The 17250-nt window shown below is 47.8% G+C and overlaps 1 protein-coding gene across 1 annotated transcript in view; it reads left to right on the forward strand.

Moving 5' to 3' along the window:
* Positions 1-979: 979 nt before the first annotated feature.
* Positions 980-17250, forward strand: part of LOC117515510 (A disintegrin and metalloproteinase with thrombospondin motifs 20) — a 387004-nt gene continuing 370733 nt past the window's right edge. The window contains exons 1-2 of the mRNA XM_034176092.1: positions 980-1150; positions 1236-1594. Of these exons, the coding sequence (XP_034031983.1) occupies positions 1060-1150; positions 1236-1594 (450 nt within the window). The 5' untranslated portion in view covers positions 980-1059. The remainder of the gene's footprint in view (positions 1151-1235; positions 1595-17250) is intronic.

Genomic DNA, 17250 nt, shown 5'->3' on the forward strand with positions numbered 1-17250 from the left:
GTAACAGTGATGTAGTTGATTTAATCCTGGTAGAGTTAATTTAACCCTATGATATTAATGAAGCTGATTTAACAGAGTTGATGTAACACTGTTCTCAGTGTTGTGTTTGATTTATCACTGACAGACGTGATTTTAACCAACCCAGTCTCACAGCAAGTCATACATTAATCTATTGGTTTGTGATATTGTGACGAAAAGCGCCTCATTTTCGTCATGGCATAGAGACATAGAGTTGATGTAACACTGTTCTCAGTGTTGTGTTTGATTTACCACTGACCGAGTTGATTTAACCCTATGATATTGATAAAGCTGATAAAGGTGACATAGAGTTGATGTAACACTGTTCTCAGTGTTGGATTTGATTTACCACTTACAGAGTTGATTTAACCCTGGTAGAGTTGATTTAACCCTGTGAAAATTGATAAAGCTGATAAAGCTGACATAGAGGTGATGTAACACTGTTCGCGGTGTTGTGTTTGATTTACCACAGAGTTGATTTAACATTATGATAGAGTCGATTTAACACTGGTAGAGTTGATTTAAACTATGTGCAGTGGGACCGTGTACTGAATGGAGGGTGAATTTAAGGCTGCAAAATGCACTGTGCGTGTGTGCGCGGTGTGTATTTTCTCAGTTTGTGGTCTGCCCTTTAATCCGGAGGTGATTTCACGCTGCAGTCTGTCCCGTGCGCGGTGGTCGAGGCGCGCTCACTATTGGCTCCGGACCTTGTAGGGGCGTTGCTTCACAGATGGCGAGTGCTTAGGGTGCACGGGGTGTTTAGGGATGGCTAAGGGAAAGCGTACTTGGCACAGATCCCTCCTTTCGGCGTAGACAGCAGTTTGCATTAGGCAGCATTTTTCAGGAGGATGGTGTTACAAAGCGCTCGCGTTTGCGCAGCGTAGAGGACGCGCGTTTGGCGATGCAATGAGGCCGGTGCACTTTGCAGGACTTGCGCTGCAGACAGCCTCTGCGGATCTGGCGACCTGTTGCTGACAAGCCGGGGAGAGGAGAGGGAGACACGCAGGGTTACTTGGCCTGGGTTTGTTCGCAGAGGAAATCATGCAGTTTGCAATCTGGCTGGTTGGACTAACGTGTCATCTGTCAGCTTTTGTCCGGGACGCGCTGCAGTACCAGCTGCATCCGAAACAAGGTAGCGTTTATGTTCGGTTTATGATGCGTTGTGGATTAACATTTTCTATATGTAAATCTTTCCTGTCTTTTCCTCCCCCCCGCAGAGAAATTCATCCAGCAGCTGTCATCGTACGAAATCATCACCCCGCTGCGCGTAAATGATTTTGGCGAATCATTTCCCCATAAGTTGCACTACAGAAGGAGACGGCGGAGTTTGGATGACGACCTGTCAGGTTTACGGGTTCACTACAGAATCGATGCATTCGGAGAACGATTTCATCTCAATCTCAGCGCAGACTCCGACTTCATCGCTCCCTCTTACGCGGTGACACACTTGGGAGTGGAACAGAGCAACTTTACGCACTCCAGTGACCCCCCGAGCGATATGCGCCACTGCTTCTTTCGAGGACACGTCAACGCCGAGGCGGAATACCCCGCCGTGTTCAGCCTGTGCACCGGCCTGGTGAGCGCACACTTCACACATTCATTCATTTGGATTCCATCCTTAAAAAGCAGCGCCCAGGCGGGGGTTTGTGGGAGAGCTGCTGGACAAAATGTGGAGGAGAGCGTGCGGCTTTGCATCTGTGTCTGTGGGGTGATGCTGTGGGGTGCAGGTTTTGGTGCAGTGAGAGTGCATGAAGTGGTGACAGACAACAAGCATCCCAATCTGCTGCAGTGCTTCTGAGCAAGACAGCAAGTGAGACAAAATAATGCATCTGTAAGGATGTGGTGGAGGCAGAAATATTGAATCCACTGTTTTATCCGAGCTTGCTTTAAAAAAAGTCTAAAACTGTTAATAGAGCTACAAGGATTAATCAATTAATTTTTTACTAATCACCAATTAGAGCAGTTAACTATTTTGAGAACTGATTCATCATTTTTTTTTAGCTAGTTATTTTTTCAATAATACTGAAGACTGCAGCTTCTTAAATATGACAAACCTTTGGTTCATTCTCTTTTCTTTGACAGTAAACTGATTATCTGACAAACAAGACATTTGAAGGCATCTTCTTGAGTTCTGGGAAATACTAATAGACATTTTTTCACCATCTTCTAACATTTTTTTGAACCCAACGACTACTCGAGGAATTGGTCATTTGCTTTCTGGATGAATCAGTTTTGAAAATAATTGGACGGACAGACGGACAGACAGACTGATTGATGGATGGATGGATGGATGGATGAAACGGCATAGAAAATTCCATATCCTCTAAAGTATTAACATGATAACTCAAAAACATTAAATGCTCTCCTCTATCAACTCACCACATTAAGGGCATACAATGAGGAGTGAACTTTAATGCACAAGCTCAATCCAAAAACCAGCTTTGTTTTGCCTGTACTATCCTACACACATATCTGTTACCTGCCGGATGGTAGGGTAGGGAATTGATAAGATTTTAGCTCTATAGCCTTATTGATTCTTCTGATCAGTCTGCTTCCTTATCAATGCCGGTCATTAGAAAAATATGGGCCTATAAAGGTTTTCAGGGTCATTGCTGCTGTTTTCCTTGTTGCTAGCTGCAGAGTTTGCCATCATGACATCAGAAATAATGTCAAACATGAGTTTTTGCAATTTGGATCTGTCAAAAAAACATGCAGGCATAATGTCTAAAGTGTATGATTCAGTGGCAGGATAAATTTCTCAATTCCTGTACTTACTGGATGGTTAATGCCAACCCAGTCTCACGGCATGTCGTGATTCAGCAGCACGAAATATACATTAATCTATTGGTTTGTCATATTGTCACAAAAAGTGAAAAATCTTCGCCACGGCAGCACAAATTCATAGTCGGGGTGGTTATGGTTAGGGTTAGGGGAAGGAGTAGGGTTAGGTTATGGTTGGGTGTAGGAGTAGGGTCCTGTCATGAAAATATGAATCATTTCATGACAGTAGGACGAAAAAACCAAACAAACATGAGACTGGGCATCAATCCAATGCATGCTGGATTGATGATGAATTAGGAGCAGGTGTGAATGTACTAAATCAAAGAAATTACCCATTATTTCTCTCTGTTTAACATCAGGTATGCCCTAAACCAAATAAAACTGTCATACCTCCTCACAACACTGCAGAAAGGATTTTATATGGATGTTGTCTCGCTCAACATATTTAATTCAATTTATTTCATTTATATAGTGCCAAATCACAACAAAGTTGCCCCAAGTCACTTCACACAAGTAAGATCTAACATTACCAACCCCTAGAGCAAGCACACAGGTGACAGTGGTAAGGACAAACTTCCTCTGATGATTTGAGGAAGAAACCTCAAGCAGACCAGACATAAATATGCCTGGTTTTGAAGTAACTTGAAATGAGCTTGTTTGTCAGGTTCTTAACCCAGACCAATGTCTGAGCCCCACCAAGGCCATCAGTGCTTATTCACATTGCTGGTGAACAATGTTCTGATAGGCCTAGACATGTACCCTGTTACAACACAGTAGGTGAATTGACAGATAAGTCCACCCCCCAAGATAACTCAAAAATTACGAATGCTATTGTCTTGTAACTCTCCAAATTAAAGGTGAATATAATGAGGAGAAACTCATTAATATTTGTTGAAGTTTGATGCACCAGATCAGTCCAGAAATCAAATTTATTTTGTTTAAATAACAAACCTCTCTGCCACCGGTTGGACATGTCCTGGCTTGCTACTTTATTTCCACGTTATAGATCTAGTGACGGCAGCACGGTGGATTAGTGGATAACACTTTTGCCTCACAGCAAGAAGGTCATAAGATCGATTCCCACCTGTGGCCTTTCTGTGTGGAGTTTGCATGTTCTCCCTGTGTTTGAGTGGGTTCCTTCTGGGTGCTCCAGCTTCCTCCCACATCCAAAGATATGCAGGTTAGGTGAATTGGAAATTTGAAATTCTCATGCCCTATGACTGCTGGGATAGGCTCCAGCCCCCCGTGACCCTTAATTGGAGTAAGCAGTTGAAGATGAGTGAGTGAGATCTAGTGACCACTAAGGTTACTGTTTCTTGTTTTAGATGCCAAATGTCTAAATCTGTCTGGTGACAACTAGCAACAGTAGGTCATTTTCCAATTTATTGGCTTTGTATCATCACTGCCAATCTTACTAAGCTGTAGTGGCATTTTTGAGTGATTAGACAATCATTCCAACTGAAGGATCAAATTATGACATGACAGTTGGAATGTCGTAACAGGTGTTGAGACCCTTCAGACCAGCCAACATATTTTCAGCCATCTACAGTATTGTCTAATATTGGCAATGCTGTATTATCTGTGGCCTCAGTTTCCTGGTTTTAGTCGTGGCTCCTGGTGTGGTGTTCTGTTGCTGTAGCAAATTTGCTTCAAAGGTCAACAAGTTGTGCTTTTAGAGATGCTGGCCAAGTGGTTAGTACAGTTCCCACTTCAAACCCCACCCCTGCCACATTTCTCCAACGTAATGTGGAGTTGCGTCAGGAAGGACATCCGGTGTCCTCTGGCAGTAATAGGAGTGGACTTATGCCGAGCACAGACAGACGGAAAGATGGACGGATGGATGCAAAGCCTTCTCATAGTGGTGGTTGGATATGGAGCCTATCCAAGTAGCCACAGGGCATGAAGCAGGGTACACCATGGACAAGACACCAGTGTGTCACAGGGTCACATATTGATAAACAAGCACATTCATGCCCACACGCACACCTACGGGCAATTTAAAGTTTCCGATCCACGAAACCTGCATGTCTTTGGATGTGGGAGGAAGCTGGATCACCCAGAGGGAGCTCACACAAACACATTGAGAACATGCAAACTCTCAGAAAAGCAACAGGTGAGAATCGATCCCATGACCTTCTTACTGTGAGGCATCAGTGCTAACCCCTAAGCTGCCCAAACTCCAGACAGTTTTTGTCAGAATATAAGCACATTGTCAGTGGTTTAAACATCTCACAAACTTCTTCAGTTTACTTATCTCAAAATTGGATTGAATCAGTCTTGTACATCGGTCGTACATAGTGCATCATCTAAAATAAGGATTATGTATATGATAGGGGTTGTAGTTTATGGCTGTATGGGTTTTATGTCTCTGGGCAGCCAGATACCGCCACTAGAATCCACACCAGAGTCTCATTGGCGGGACTGAGGTCAACCCCCTTTGCTTGTACCAGTAACCTTATGTGACCCATGAAGTCATTCCCTTCAACACTTATCAGATTATCACACATAGGAGTCAGCAAACAAAATGCCATGTGTGTCCGGCCTCGCATATAGTGCAATGTACCTTTAAATTCATCATTATCCAGTCATTTAGACCAAAAATACTGTTACTGGGTCAGACCTTGTACTATATTATTACGTCCGCCAAAGACAATATTTTCAGTTGTGGTTATCTTTTTGTTCTTCTTGTAGCCAAAATGGGCAATATATACATGTACATTTAATACATAATACTTATTATAATATTTATCATTATTGTACTAATACTTATAATTAAAGCCCAGCTAAACATTCATCACCCTGTCACTTCCCCCATCTTTGCACTACAGTAAAATGCACCTAAATCATCATCATATAAGCTAGACAAAAGCAAAAGTCTCAATGCTTTTGTATGGTTTTCCTCCATGTAATGTAATAAACACCATATATTCTGGATTTTGTATAACGGATTTTCGCTCACATCGGACAAAACGTCCCGCTCCATCACAATGTGTTTTCATTAAAAACCCCTCGCATGTACTGGACAGAGCAATCTGGGATTGCCCAGTCACAACAGAGGGATGAAATGACGTTTAGCACTAAGGCTCACCGATTCAAGGAAAGTGGGTACCGTATTTCCTTGATTAAAAGGCCAGCCGTTTATTTTTTCAAACCGTGCACAGACCCGATGCCTAAAGGTCGGCAGTTATTAACGAAATGCTGCTTGCTGTCTGCATTGGGAGTGGTGAACCAAAGACAGCAGTCATAGGGCGTGAGACAGGGTACACAGGACTCCAGTCTGTCGCAGGGCTCACACCCATACAGCAAAACAGAAAAGCATCAGGATCCTAAGGAGTTGGACCTTCATTCTCATACAAAGATATGAGGATCGCTGAACATCTCTGTCTAGCAACCTCATGACTCCATAACGTCTTCCCAGGTGTCTCTTACTTACAAAGGCCAAGGACTCGGAGACATGAATCTCACTGCCAAGAAAAGTGAATGTCTCTGCAAGTGAAGCCTGTACTGCCTCTACATGTCTCTGGTCACCAGCCTGTACTGCCGCCACTTGTGGTGGTCAAGTCTAGGAAGTCACTGAGAGTCTGGTTCTTATTCCTGATACAGGAGAATAGCAAACCTAGACCCTTTGAATTCACCACATGAAATATGTTTTTTTATGGTTTTGTAGCCATTTAACATGCAAGATAAACCACAGCAGAATTATCAGGGTAATAATAGCACTTAATTATCCCTCTGCCCAACTTTGATGTATGACTCACTGATCCAAACACATTGGCATCCTTTTTCATGCAATCCTTGTTAGTTGTTTGCCCATGTCATCACTCTTTGGGAATGACAGGACAATGGAGACAGCACCAGAGGCTATAGGGTCATAAATGTGTCTCCATCTGATCACTGGAGCTTAATGGTAAGGCACATTTTGTTAGGATGAGGTCATCAAGGAATAATTAAGCCCTAAAACAAAGGGGTCATTCTGGAAAAAGTAAGGTACCCTTTCGTTCAGAGCTCCTCAAAGCCATCCCCAGGGGGTATTTGGGGAGGGGGGGCGAGGTTAAGAAGTTTTGGCCTTTTCAAAGTGAGCTGTGACAGACAGAAAAAGGGAAGAGGAGAGGAGACAAGTGGCACCGAAGACTGTCAGCAACTTAACGGTTACCCACACCGTGGGAAATCTTAGTTTAGAAGGTGCTAAAGTTTTGGGTGCAATCAAAGTTCACTTTGAGTCAGCCATAAATGAGGTCAGCTTTATTCCAAGCTCAGAGTGATGTATCTATGTGAAAAGATCAGGAGATCACAACACCTTAACATCCTATTTAACATATGAGATGTTTCTGCACATGACACTGGGTGACTCAGCATCAGGAGAGTCATCGCGGGATTGGTGCCAACAGCCATTCCATCCATGCAATGTATTTGACCTCACTTCAAATAGGAGTCCCTGAGTTGTAAGGTTCAGTTCAGCACCCGCTACTGAACAGCAACCATTGTGTTTGTCTACTTTTGCCAGATTTGCTGCTGAGCTAATGCTGGGAAACTCTGAAACTCTGCCCCTTCCTTTGACTAAACAGAACATTTTTCTGTCCAGCCTTGTGTTAACACCACATGAGAACTTAAGAAAGGCTCAGCCACAATAATCAAATTAAAGCAGACTCGCCATAGATAGCCATTTACAAAGACACATGTAAACACGAGACAGCTGGATACTGTGCAAAGCATTATGTTAAAATCACTGCAGTAACAGTAATTTCACTTTTAATTACGAGTAAATACCAATGTGGTATTTCAGCATTTGGACCTGCACAGCCGGTGCAGCTATTGTTACTGTTGCTAACTGAGAGGTGTTATATTGTAACCACTTTTCTTTTTTTATCTGGAATTGTTCATTTCTTCATCGGGGTGCTGTGGGTGTCTATGGTGCACAAGGACAGTGGTTTGAATCCCACTCAGGCCAGTGACTGGAAAACTCTATTTCTGCAACTCTGTCAAGTTGGGGAAGGTAGATGGACACAACCCATCATATGCTGTACCGTAGAAACAATGGGACTCTAACATCCACAACCCTGACTGCCATTAGGCTGTGGGACTATCCTGACTTGTTCATGTACAAGACATCTCAAAATAATAACTTCTGGCTTCTCCCTTTTTGCTCGGGGGTCGCGGCGGCAGATCCATTATGGATCAGCATGTTGATTTGGCAGAAGTTGTAGGCCAGATGCCATTGTTGATGCATCTTGGAGAATGGGCACGGGTGGTCTTGAACCGGGAACCTTCGAGTTTGCAAACAAGTGCGCTAAGTCCTTGGCCCCCACAAGATATACCAAAACATAGCGGACAAATTATGAATATTTTTGTGTGGGGACTGACTTGGTGTCATGGAACAGTTTCTTAAAATTTGGTGGTTATCTTCCTCAAGGTTTTTCCTTATATTTTTCATTTCAAGCCTTTGTTCTCTTCTCTAAGATTATTTACATGCTGTCTGAATTTATGTTAATTGCAATTTGGTGTTTCAACTAAATATCTATTTGCCACCAGGATGAGGGGCAACAAAACTATCTGTCATTGGTTGGTGGAGATAATAATGTTGTGGACCACTGTTAAGATGGCAAAGGTTTGCTGACTCTGAACAGAGTCCTTCTCCCGCTCAGTTTCCTAATAAAATGTATTAAAAGAGTAAAAAGCGTAAAACAAAACTGTACCAGTATGCTAGCCATGCAAAAGGGAAAGTAAGTGCGTCTTAAGTCTGGACTTGAAACTCTCCACAGAATCTGACTGTTTTATTGATGCAGGGAGATCATTCCACAGAACAGGGGCACGAGAAGAGAAAGCTCTGTGACCCGCAGAGGTTTTATTCACCTTAGGGACACAAAGTAGTCCTGCACCCTAAGAACGCAAAGCCCCGGCTGGTACGTAAGGTTTAATTAGGTCAGCTAGGTAGGGAGGTGCCAGTCCGTAAACAATTTTATAGACTAGTAGCAGAACCTTAAAATCTGATCTCACTGGGACAGGAAGTCAGTGAAGGGATGCAAAAATAGGTGTAATGTGGTTGAACTTTCTGCTTCATGTCAGAAGTCTGGCTGCAGCATTTTGAACCAATTGGAGACCCCTAATGCTAGACTGCAGTAAACCAGAAAATAGAACATTGCAGTAGTCCAATCTAGAAGAGATAAATGCATGGATCAGGGTCTCAGCATCAGCCATAGACAGGATGGGACGAATCTTCGCTATATTTCGCAGGTGGAAAAAAGCAGTCCTCGTAATATTTCTAATGTGGAGGTCAAAGGGCAATGTGGGATCAAAAATTACCCCAAGGTTCCTCACTTTGTCAGTGTGATGTATGACACAAGAACCTAGGTTAAGCGTTAGCTGGTCAAATTGATGCCTATGTCTCACTGGACCAAGAACCATCATTTCAGTCTTATCAGAGTTTAAAAGTAGTAAGTTTCTAGACATCCATCTTCTCACTGCTGCAAGGCAATCTTCTAAGGATTTTATGTGATTGAGTTTACCAGCAGTTATTGGCATGTATAACTATCATTAGCATAGCAGTGAAAGGTAATCCCAAAATGCCGCAATATGTGCCCAAGGGGCGCTATATAAAGGAAAAAAAGCAGGGGGCCTAAGATGGACCCCTGTGGAACACCAAATTTCATATCACTAAGGTTAGAGGTAGTGTTACTGTACAAAACACAGTGAGAACGACTGGTCAAGTATGACATCAGCCATGCAAGGGCACTCCCGGTAATCCCAAAATGATTTTCCAGCCTATCAAGTACAATACGATGACCCACGGCATCCTCTGACCTTCTCCAGCCTCTGGTGTCCTCAGCACTGAGACACCTATACGCTTCATCTTGCACAGAGAAACACACCTTACACTCATCCTTGAATACAGTGGTACTCAAGGATCCTCCAAAGACACCTGATGCCAAAAACTGGTAGTCCAGAAAAAAAATTCCTGAATGACGTTTGGGCGGAATGGTGGAAAAGTTGTTAGCGCTGTTGCCTCACACTAATAAGGTCTTGTCATCACTTCCCACCTGGTCGTTCCTATGTTAAGTTTTCATATTCTCCCCATGTTTTTGTGGGTTCCTTCCAGGTGGTCCAGCTTTCTCCCAAGACATGCAGGTTAGGTGAATTGGAAACTTGTTTATGGTGGTCCAGCTTTCTCCCCAAGACATGCAGGTTAGGTGAATTGGAAACTTTATATTGGCCTTGAGTGTAAATGTGTGTGTTTGTCTGAATGTAGTCCTGGGATAGACTGTCCTGGGTGTCCCCTGTCTCTTGCCCAGTGACTTCTGCCATAGGCTCCAGCTTCTTCATGACCCTTGATTCCAATAATACAATAATCACCCCTCTTAGCTTCATAGTGGAATAGAGTGGAGAAGGATGTTCTTTCACCAAAACAGATCAAATCTAGGCTTGCATCTCAAATGTACCTTCTGGCACTTTGTAGCTAAACTTTCAGGTCTTCGTTTTAAGAAAATCCCCCTCTATACCACTTCATCATGAAGCTGTATAACTGGTGAGGCAAAATGCAGATTTTGCACTGTGCACCATTTCTCCAATCACAGCCACATAAGCCTATGACATCTTCTGGGTTGTCTGGGTGTCTTGGTGGCTTTCCTCACTTAGTTTTTGAGAAGCCTACTCCATGCAGATTTACCATAGAGTGTCATAGTGCTTGTATTTCTTCATAATTGATGTAAATAAAGTCCAAGACAAATTCAGTGGCAGATTTACCGTCATAGAGCCTCGTCCACAACAACCACAAAAGACTCCAAGCTGTCATTGATGTTAGAGGGGGCAACACATGATTTTAAGAACAGGGGTATGTAAACATTTGATCAGGGTTATTTGGGTAGTTTCTGTTGTCGTTATGATTTAAAAAGAATATAGACAGTTGTTTGACAATAAATGGCTTCACCCAACCACTAACCATGAGTGAAAAAAGTGTTTGCGCTATCATTCATATTCTCTGAAAAATGGGCAGAAAAATCAAAATTCTTCCAGGGTATGTAAACATTTGAGCACACAGATGTGTGTTTTTTTTTAATACTTTTGTCACAAAAAGTATATTTTTGCGATCATCCTGTTGATTATGTTGTGTGGGCCGCTGAAGAGGAGGTACTGCTGGCCCACCACCTCCAGAGGGCGCCCTGCCTGGAGTGCGGGCTCCAGGCACCAGAGGGCGCTGCCGCCTCACAGGAGCAGCCAGGACGACAGCTGTCATCCATCACGGGAGACAGCTGATCCAAATCAAGACGGAGGTATATCAGCAGGACGGCATCTCCACCTCATTTGCCGAGATATCGCCATACCAAAGAGGTAACGTACTCAGCCACTTGTGTTGTCTTTTTGAACATAATACGTTGTTGCTTTTGCGCAGATAGTGAGTGGAACAGCGGAAGACCGAATTGGACCTTTTGATAAGTACACATATTCCTGTACTTCAGTGTTGCTTTGTTGACGAGAGGTGGAGGTGGACTCTCCACCCTCCGTGTTGCTGGGTGCAGCCGCGCCCACACCTGACTGTTTCTGTTTCCTGCCAGCAGTACCGGATCCGGCGAGCGGAGGCAGTGGCCACCTGGGAATTCGGGACTTGGCGGCTCCAGTATCCCCGGGGTCCGGTGGCGGCAGAGATCGGGTTGGTTCCGGTTCGACTTGGACAGACGTCTCCTATCGTCGAGCCTGCCCACACGACACCTTTGAATTAGACTTAAGCTCTCTATTGTTATCAGTTGTATTTGTTGTGCCCTTTTTTCACAACAGTAAAAACAGTATATTTGATTCCTCCATTGTCCGTTCATTGTCGCCCCCTGTTGTGGGTCCGTGTTCCTACACTTTCACAACAGGATATCTCGGCCAGCGTCATGGATCCCGAGGGGCGTCAACCGGCTGTTGAACGGCCAATGGAAGAACAGGACGTGCAGGTGTCCGCGGGAGGGGTAATCGGTGAGTTGCAGCGGATCCTCACCGCTTTCACGACTCGGTTAGATTTGATGACCGAGCAGAACGTCTTCCTGAACCGCAGGGTGGAGGCTCTCGCCGCGCAGGTGGAAGCGCGCCCTCCGGGCGCCGCTGCGGCTCTCCCTCCCGCGGACCCTGTGCGAAGCGTTGACGTTCCACTGGTTGTTCAACGACCTCTCCCACCTTCCCCGGAAGCATACATAAGCCCCCCAGAGCCGTACGGAGGCTGTGTGGAGACGTGCGCGGATTTTCTGATGCAGTGTTCGCTCGTCTTCGCACAGCGTCCCGTTATGTACGCGACCGATGCTAGTAAAGTAGCTTATGTTATAAACCTGCTTCACGGTGAGGCACGCGCTTGGGCTACAGCGTTCTGGGAGCAGACGTCACGGCTCCTTCTGACATACGATGGGTTTGTAAGGGAGCTCAGAACCGTGTTCAATCACCCTAATAGAGGCGAGACCGCTTCAACCGTGCTACTGTCAATGAGACAGGGGCGTCGGAGCGCAGCTGCCTATGCAGTCGACTTCCGCATTGCGGCTGCGAGATCCGGCTGGAATAGCACTGCCCTCCGCGCCGCCTTTGTAAACGGACTGTCTTTGGTTCTTAAGGAGCACCTGGTGGCTAAGGACGAACCGCGGGACTTAGATAGGCTCATCGATCTCGTCATACGGTTAGACAACCGGTTAGAAGAACGTCGGCGGGAACGAGATGAAGGGCGTGGCCGGGTACGCGCGTCACTCTCCCTTCCGGTTCCGACCGTGCTCCGCCTTCCCCACGCTCCACGGCCCCTGCGCTCCGTGGGGCCACAGCTCCCCCTACTGACGAAGCTATGGACACGAGTAGGGCAACATTTAGGGCACCAGATGCACAAAGGAGATGGGCCCATGGAGCTTGTTTTGTTTGTGGTGCAATAGAGCACCATATGAGAGACTGCCCCGAGCGGTTAAACTCCAACGCCCGCCCCTAGAAACTGGGCTAGGGGTGGGCCGAGACATTCACGTGGGACACACCCACATCGCCACACGACTCCCAGTTACGATCCTTTATGAGGATTCAACCCTGAAGGCCCCAGCACTGGTGGACACGGGCTCTGAGGGGAATCTGTTGGATAGCAGATGGGCCAGGGAGATAGGGCTCCCTCTGGTGGCGCTTACCTCGCCTGTACAGGTTCGGGCACTAGATGGCTCCCTACTCCCTCCGATCACGCATAAGACACCACCTGTAACGCTGGTGGTGTCAGGAAACCACCGGGAGGTGATCGAGTTTTTTGTGACTCAGGCCACTTCCCGTGTGGTTTTAGGTTTTCCCTGGATGTTGAAGCACAATCCCCGGATTGATTGGCCGTCCGGGGTAGTGGTTCAGTGGAGCGAGATCTGCCATCGGGTGTGTCTAGGTTCCTCGGTTCCTCCCGGCTCCCAAGCTAAGGAGGAGGTCAGAGTCCCGCCCAATCTGGGGACGGTGCCAGTGGAGTACCACGACCTTGTTGACGTGTTCAGCAAGGATCTGGCTCTCACGCTTCCCCCCCACCGTCCGTACGATTGTGCCATTGATTTGGTTCCGGGCAGTGAGTTCCCGTCCAGTAGACTGTACAACCTCTCACGGCCTGAACGTGAATCAATGGAGACCTACATCCGGGACTCGTTAGCTGCCGGGTTGATCCGGAATTCCACCTCCCCGATGGGCGCAGGTTTCTTTTTTGTGGGTAAAAAAGACGGCGGACTTCGTCCATGCATTGATTATAGGGGGCTGAACGAAATCATGGTTCGCAACCGATACCCGTTGCCCCTGTTGGATTCGGTGTTCACACCCCTGCATGGAGCCAAAATTTTTACCAAGCTTGATCTTAGAAATGCGTATCATCTGGTTCGGATCCGGAAGGGAGACGAGTGGAAAACGGCATTTAACACCCCCTTAGGTCACTTTGAGTACCTGGTCATGCCGTTCGGCCTCACAAACGCCCCCGCGACATTCCAAGCCTTGGTTAACGACGTCTTGCGGGACTTCCTGCACTGGTTCGTCTTCGTATATCTAGACGATATACTCATCTTTTCTCCGGATCCTGAGACTCATGTCAGGCATGTACGTCAGGTCCTGCAGCGGTTGCTGGAGAACCGGCTGTTTGTGAAGGGCGAGAAGTGTGAGTTCCACCGCACTTCTTTGTCCTTCCTGGGGTTCATCATCTCCTCCAACTCCGTCGCTCCTGATCCGGCCAAGGTTGCGGCGGTGAGAGACTGGCCCCAACCCACAAGCCGTAGGAAATTGCAACAGTTCCTAGGCTTTGCTAATTTCTACAGGAGGTTCATTAAGGGCTACAGTCAGGTAGTTAGCCCCCTGACAGCCCTGACCTCACCAAAAGTCCCCTTCACCTGGTCGGATCGGTGCGATGTCGCATTCAAGGAGTTGAAACGGCGCTTCTCGTCTGCACCTGTTCTGGTGCAGCCCGATCCTAATCGCCAGTTAGTGGTTGAAGTGGACGCCTCGGACTCAGGGATAGGAGCCGTGCTATCCCAGAGCGGGAAGACCGATAAGGTCCTTCACCCGTGTGCCTATTTTTCCCGCAGGTTGACCCCAGCCGAACGGAACTATGACGTCGGCAATCGAGAGCTCCTTGCGGTGAAAGAGGCTCTTGAGGAGTGGAGACATCTGTTGGAGGGAACGTCAGTGCCGTTCACGGTTTTCACTGACCACCGGAACCTGGAGTATATCAGGACCGCCAAGCGGCTGAACCCCAGGCAAGCCCGCTGGTCACTGTTCTTCGGCCGTTTTGACTTCCGGATCACCTACCGTCCCGGGACCAAAAACCAAAGATCGGATGCCTTGTCCCGGGTACATGAAGATGAGGTCAAAACGAAGCCGTCGGATCCCCCGGAACCCATCATCCCGGAGTCCGCTATCGTGGCCGCTCTCACCTGGGACGTGGAGAGGACCGTCCGGGAGGCCCTGACACGAGACCCGGACCCCGGAACCGGACCGAAGAACAAACTTTACGTCCCACCAGAAGCCAGGGCTGCAGTTTTGGACTTCTGTCACGGTTCTAAGCTCTCCTGTCATCCTGGGGTGCGAAGAACCGTGGCAGTCGTCCGGCAGTGCTTCTGGTGGGCGTCCCTGGAGGCCGACGTCCGGGGTTACATCCAGGCCTGTACCACCTGCGCCAGGGGCAAGGCGGACCACCGCAAGACACCGGGATTGCTACAGCTGCTGCCCGTGCCTCATCGCCCCTGGTCTCACATCAGCCTGGATTTCGTCACGGGCCTCCCGCCGTCCCAGGGAAACACCGTTGTCCTCACGATAGTGGACCGATTCTCCAAGGCGGCCCACTTCGTGGCCCTCCCGAAGCTACCAACGGCCCAGGAGACAGCGGACCTCCTAGTCCTCCACGTCGTCCGTCTGCATGGGATACCATCAGACATCGTCTCCGATCGCGGTCCCCAGTTCTCCTCGCATGTTTGGAGGAGCTTTTGCCGGGAACTGGGGGCCACGGTCAGTCTCTCGTCCGGGTATCACCCCCAGACCAACGGACAAGCAGAACGGGCCAACCAGGAGATGGAGCAGACCCTACGCTGTGTGACAGCCGCGCACCCGACGGCCTGGAGTACCCACCTGGCCTGGATCGAGTACGCCCACAACAGCCAAGTGTCGTCCGCCACTGGCCTCTCCCCCTTCGAGGTGTGCTTGGGGTATCAACCCCCGTTGTTTCCGGTGGTTGAGGGGGAGGTCGGTGTGCCCTCGGTCCAGGCCCACCTACGGAAGTGCCGTCGGGTGTGGCGTGCCGCCCGTTCTGCCTTGTTGAGGGCCCGGACGAGGGCGAAGAACCATGCAGACCGGCGGCGGGCCCCGGCTCCCACGTATCGTCCTGGGCAGGAGGTATGGTTGTCCACCAAGGACATTCCCCTTCAAGTGGACTCCCCGAAACTGCAAGAACGATACATCGGCCCCTACAAAATCCTCAAGGTCATCAATCCCGCCGCAGTGAGGCTCCAGCTTCCGGCCTCACTGCGGATTCACCCGGTATTTCACGTCTCCAGGATTAAACCCCATCACACCTCACCCCTCTGCACTCCGGGTCCGGCGCCGCCTCCTGCCCGGATCATCGACGGAGAGCCGGCCTGGACCGTACGCCGGCTCCTCGACGTTCGACGAATGGGCCGGGGCTTTCAGTATCTGGTGGACTGGGAAGGGTACGGCCCCGAAGAACGCTCCTGGGTGAAGAAGGGCTTCATCCTGGACCCGGCCCTCCTGGTTGACTTCTACCGTCGCCACCCTGACAAGCCCGGTCGTGCGCCAGGAGGCGCCCGTTGAGGGGGGGGTCCTGTTGTGTGGGCCGCTGAAGAGGAGGTACTGCTGGCCCACCACCTCCAGAGGGCGCCCTGCCTGGAGTGCGGGCTCCAGGCACCAGAGGGCGCTGCCGCCTCACAGGAGCAGCCAGGACGACAGCTGTCATCCATCACGGGAGACAGCTGATCCAAATCAAGACGGAGGTATATCAGCAGGATGGCATCTCCACCTCATTTGCCGAGATATCGCCATACCAAAGAGGTAACGTACTCAGCCACTTCTGTTGTCTTTTTGAACATAATACGTTGTTGCTTTTGCGCAGATAGTGAGTGGAACAGCGGAAGACCGAATTGGACCTTTTGATAAGTACACATATTCCTGTACTTCAGTGTTGCTTTGTTGACGAGAGGTGGAGGTGGACTCTCCACCCTCCGTGTTGCTGGGTGCAGCCGCGCCCACACCTGACTGTTTCTGTTTCCTGCCAGCAGTACCGGATCCGGCGAGCGGAGGCAGTGGCCACCTGGGAATTCGGGACTTGGCGGCTCCAGTATCCCCGGGGTCCGGTGGCGGCAGAGATCGGGTTGGTTCCGGTTCGACTTGGACAGACGTCTCCTATCGTCGAGCCTGCCCACACGACACCTTTGAATTAGACTTAAGCTCTCTATTGTTATCAGTTGTATTTGTTGTGCCCTTTTTTCACAACAGTAAAAACAGTATATTTGATTCCTCCATTGTCCGTTCATTGTCGCCCCCTGTTGTGGGTCCGTGTTCCTACACTTTCACAACAGATTATTTGACTTGTCCACAGGACTTTTCAAAACTGAACAACCAATTTTCACTGGAGTGGGTGAAGAGAAAACCCAGAAGAGAATCCATGACACTTTGGAGTGAGTTTGGAAAAGACAATATGTTAATATAAAGTATGCTAATATAACCAGTTTTCATAAAAAAAATAATAAATGTCTGTAATAGATAGCACTTTGAGAATCTCCTGTCAATAAAGGAGTGAAGTTAATAACTAAAAACCAAAAAAGAAAAACATTTTTACAGATTTGCAAATTTACATAAAACTTGGTCCTGAGTTGCAAATGGAGTGTGTATTTTGAACATTGTTTAACAATAATCCCAGAGGCGTAGGCTCATGTGTCCCTCTAACAGAGGTGGGAGTAAGTCACCATCAAGTCACTCTCAAGTCATGAATCAGCAAGTCCC

The sequence above is a fragment of the Thalassophryne amazonica genome, chromosome 8 (assembly GCF_902500255.1).
Source record: "Thalassophryne amazonica chromosome 8, fThaAma1.1, whole genome shotgun sequence".
Lineage (NCBI taxonomy): Eukaryota > Metazoa > Chordata > Actinopteri > Batrachoidiformes > Batrachoididae > Thalassophryne > Thalassophryne amazonica.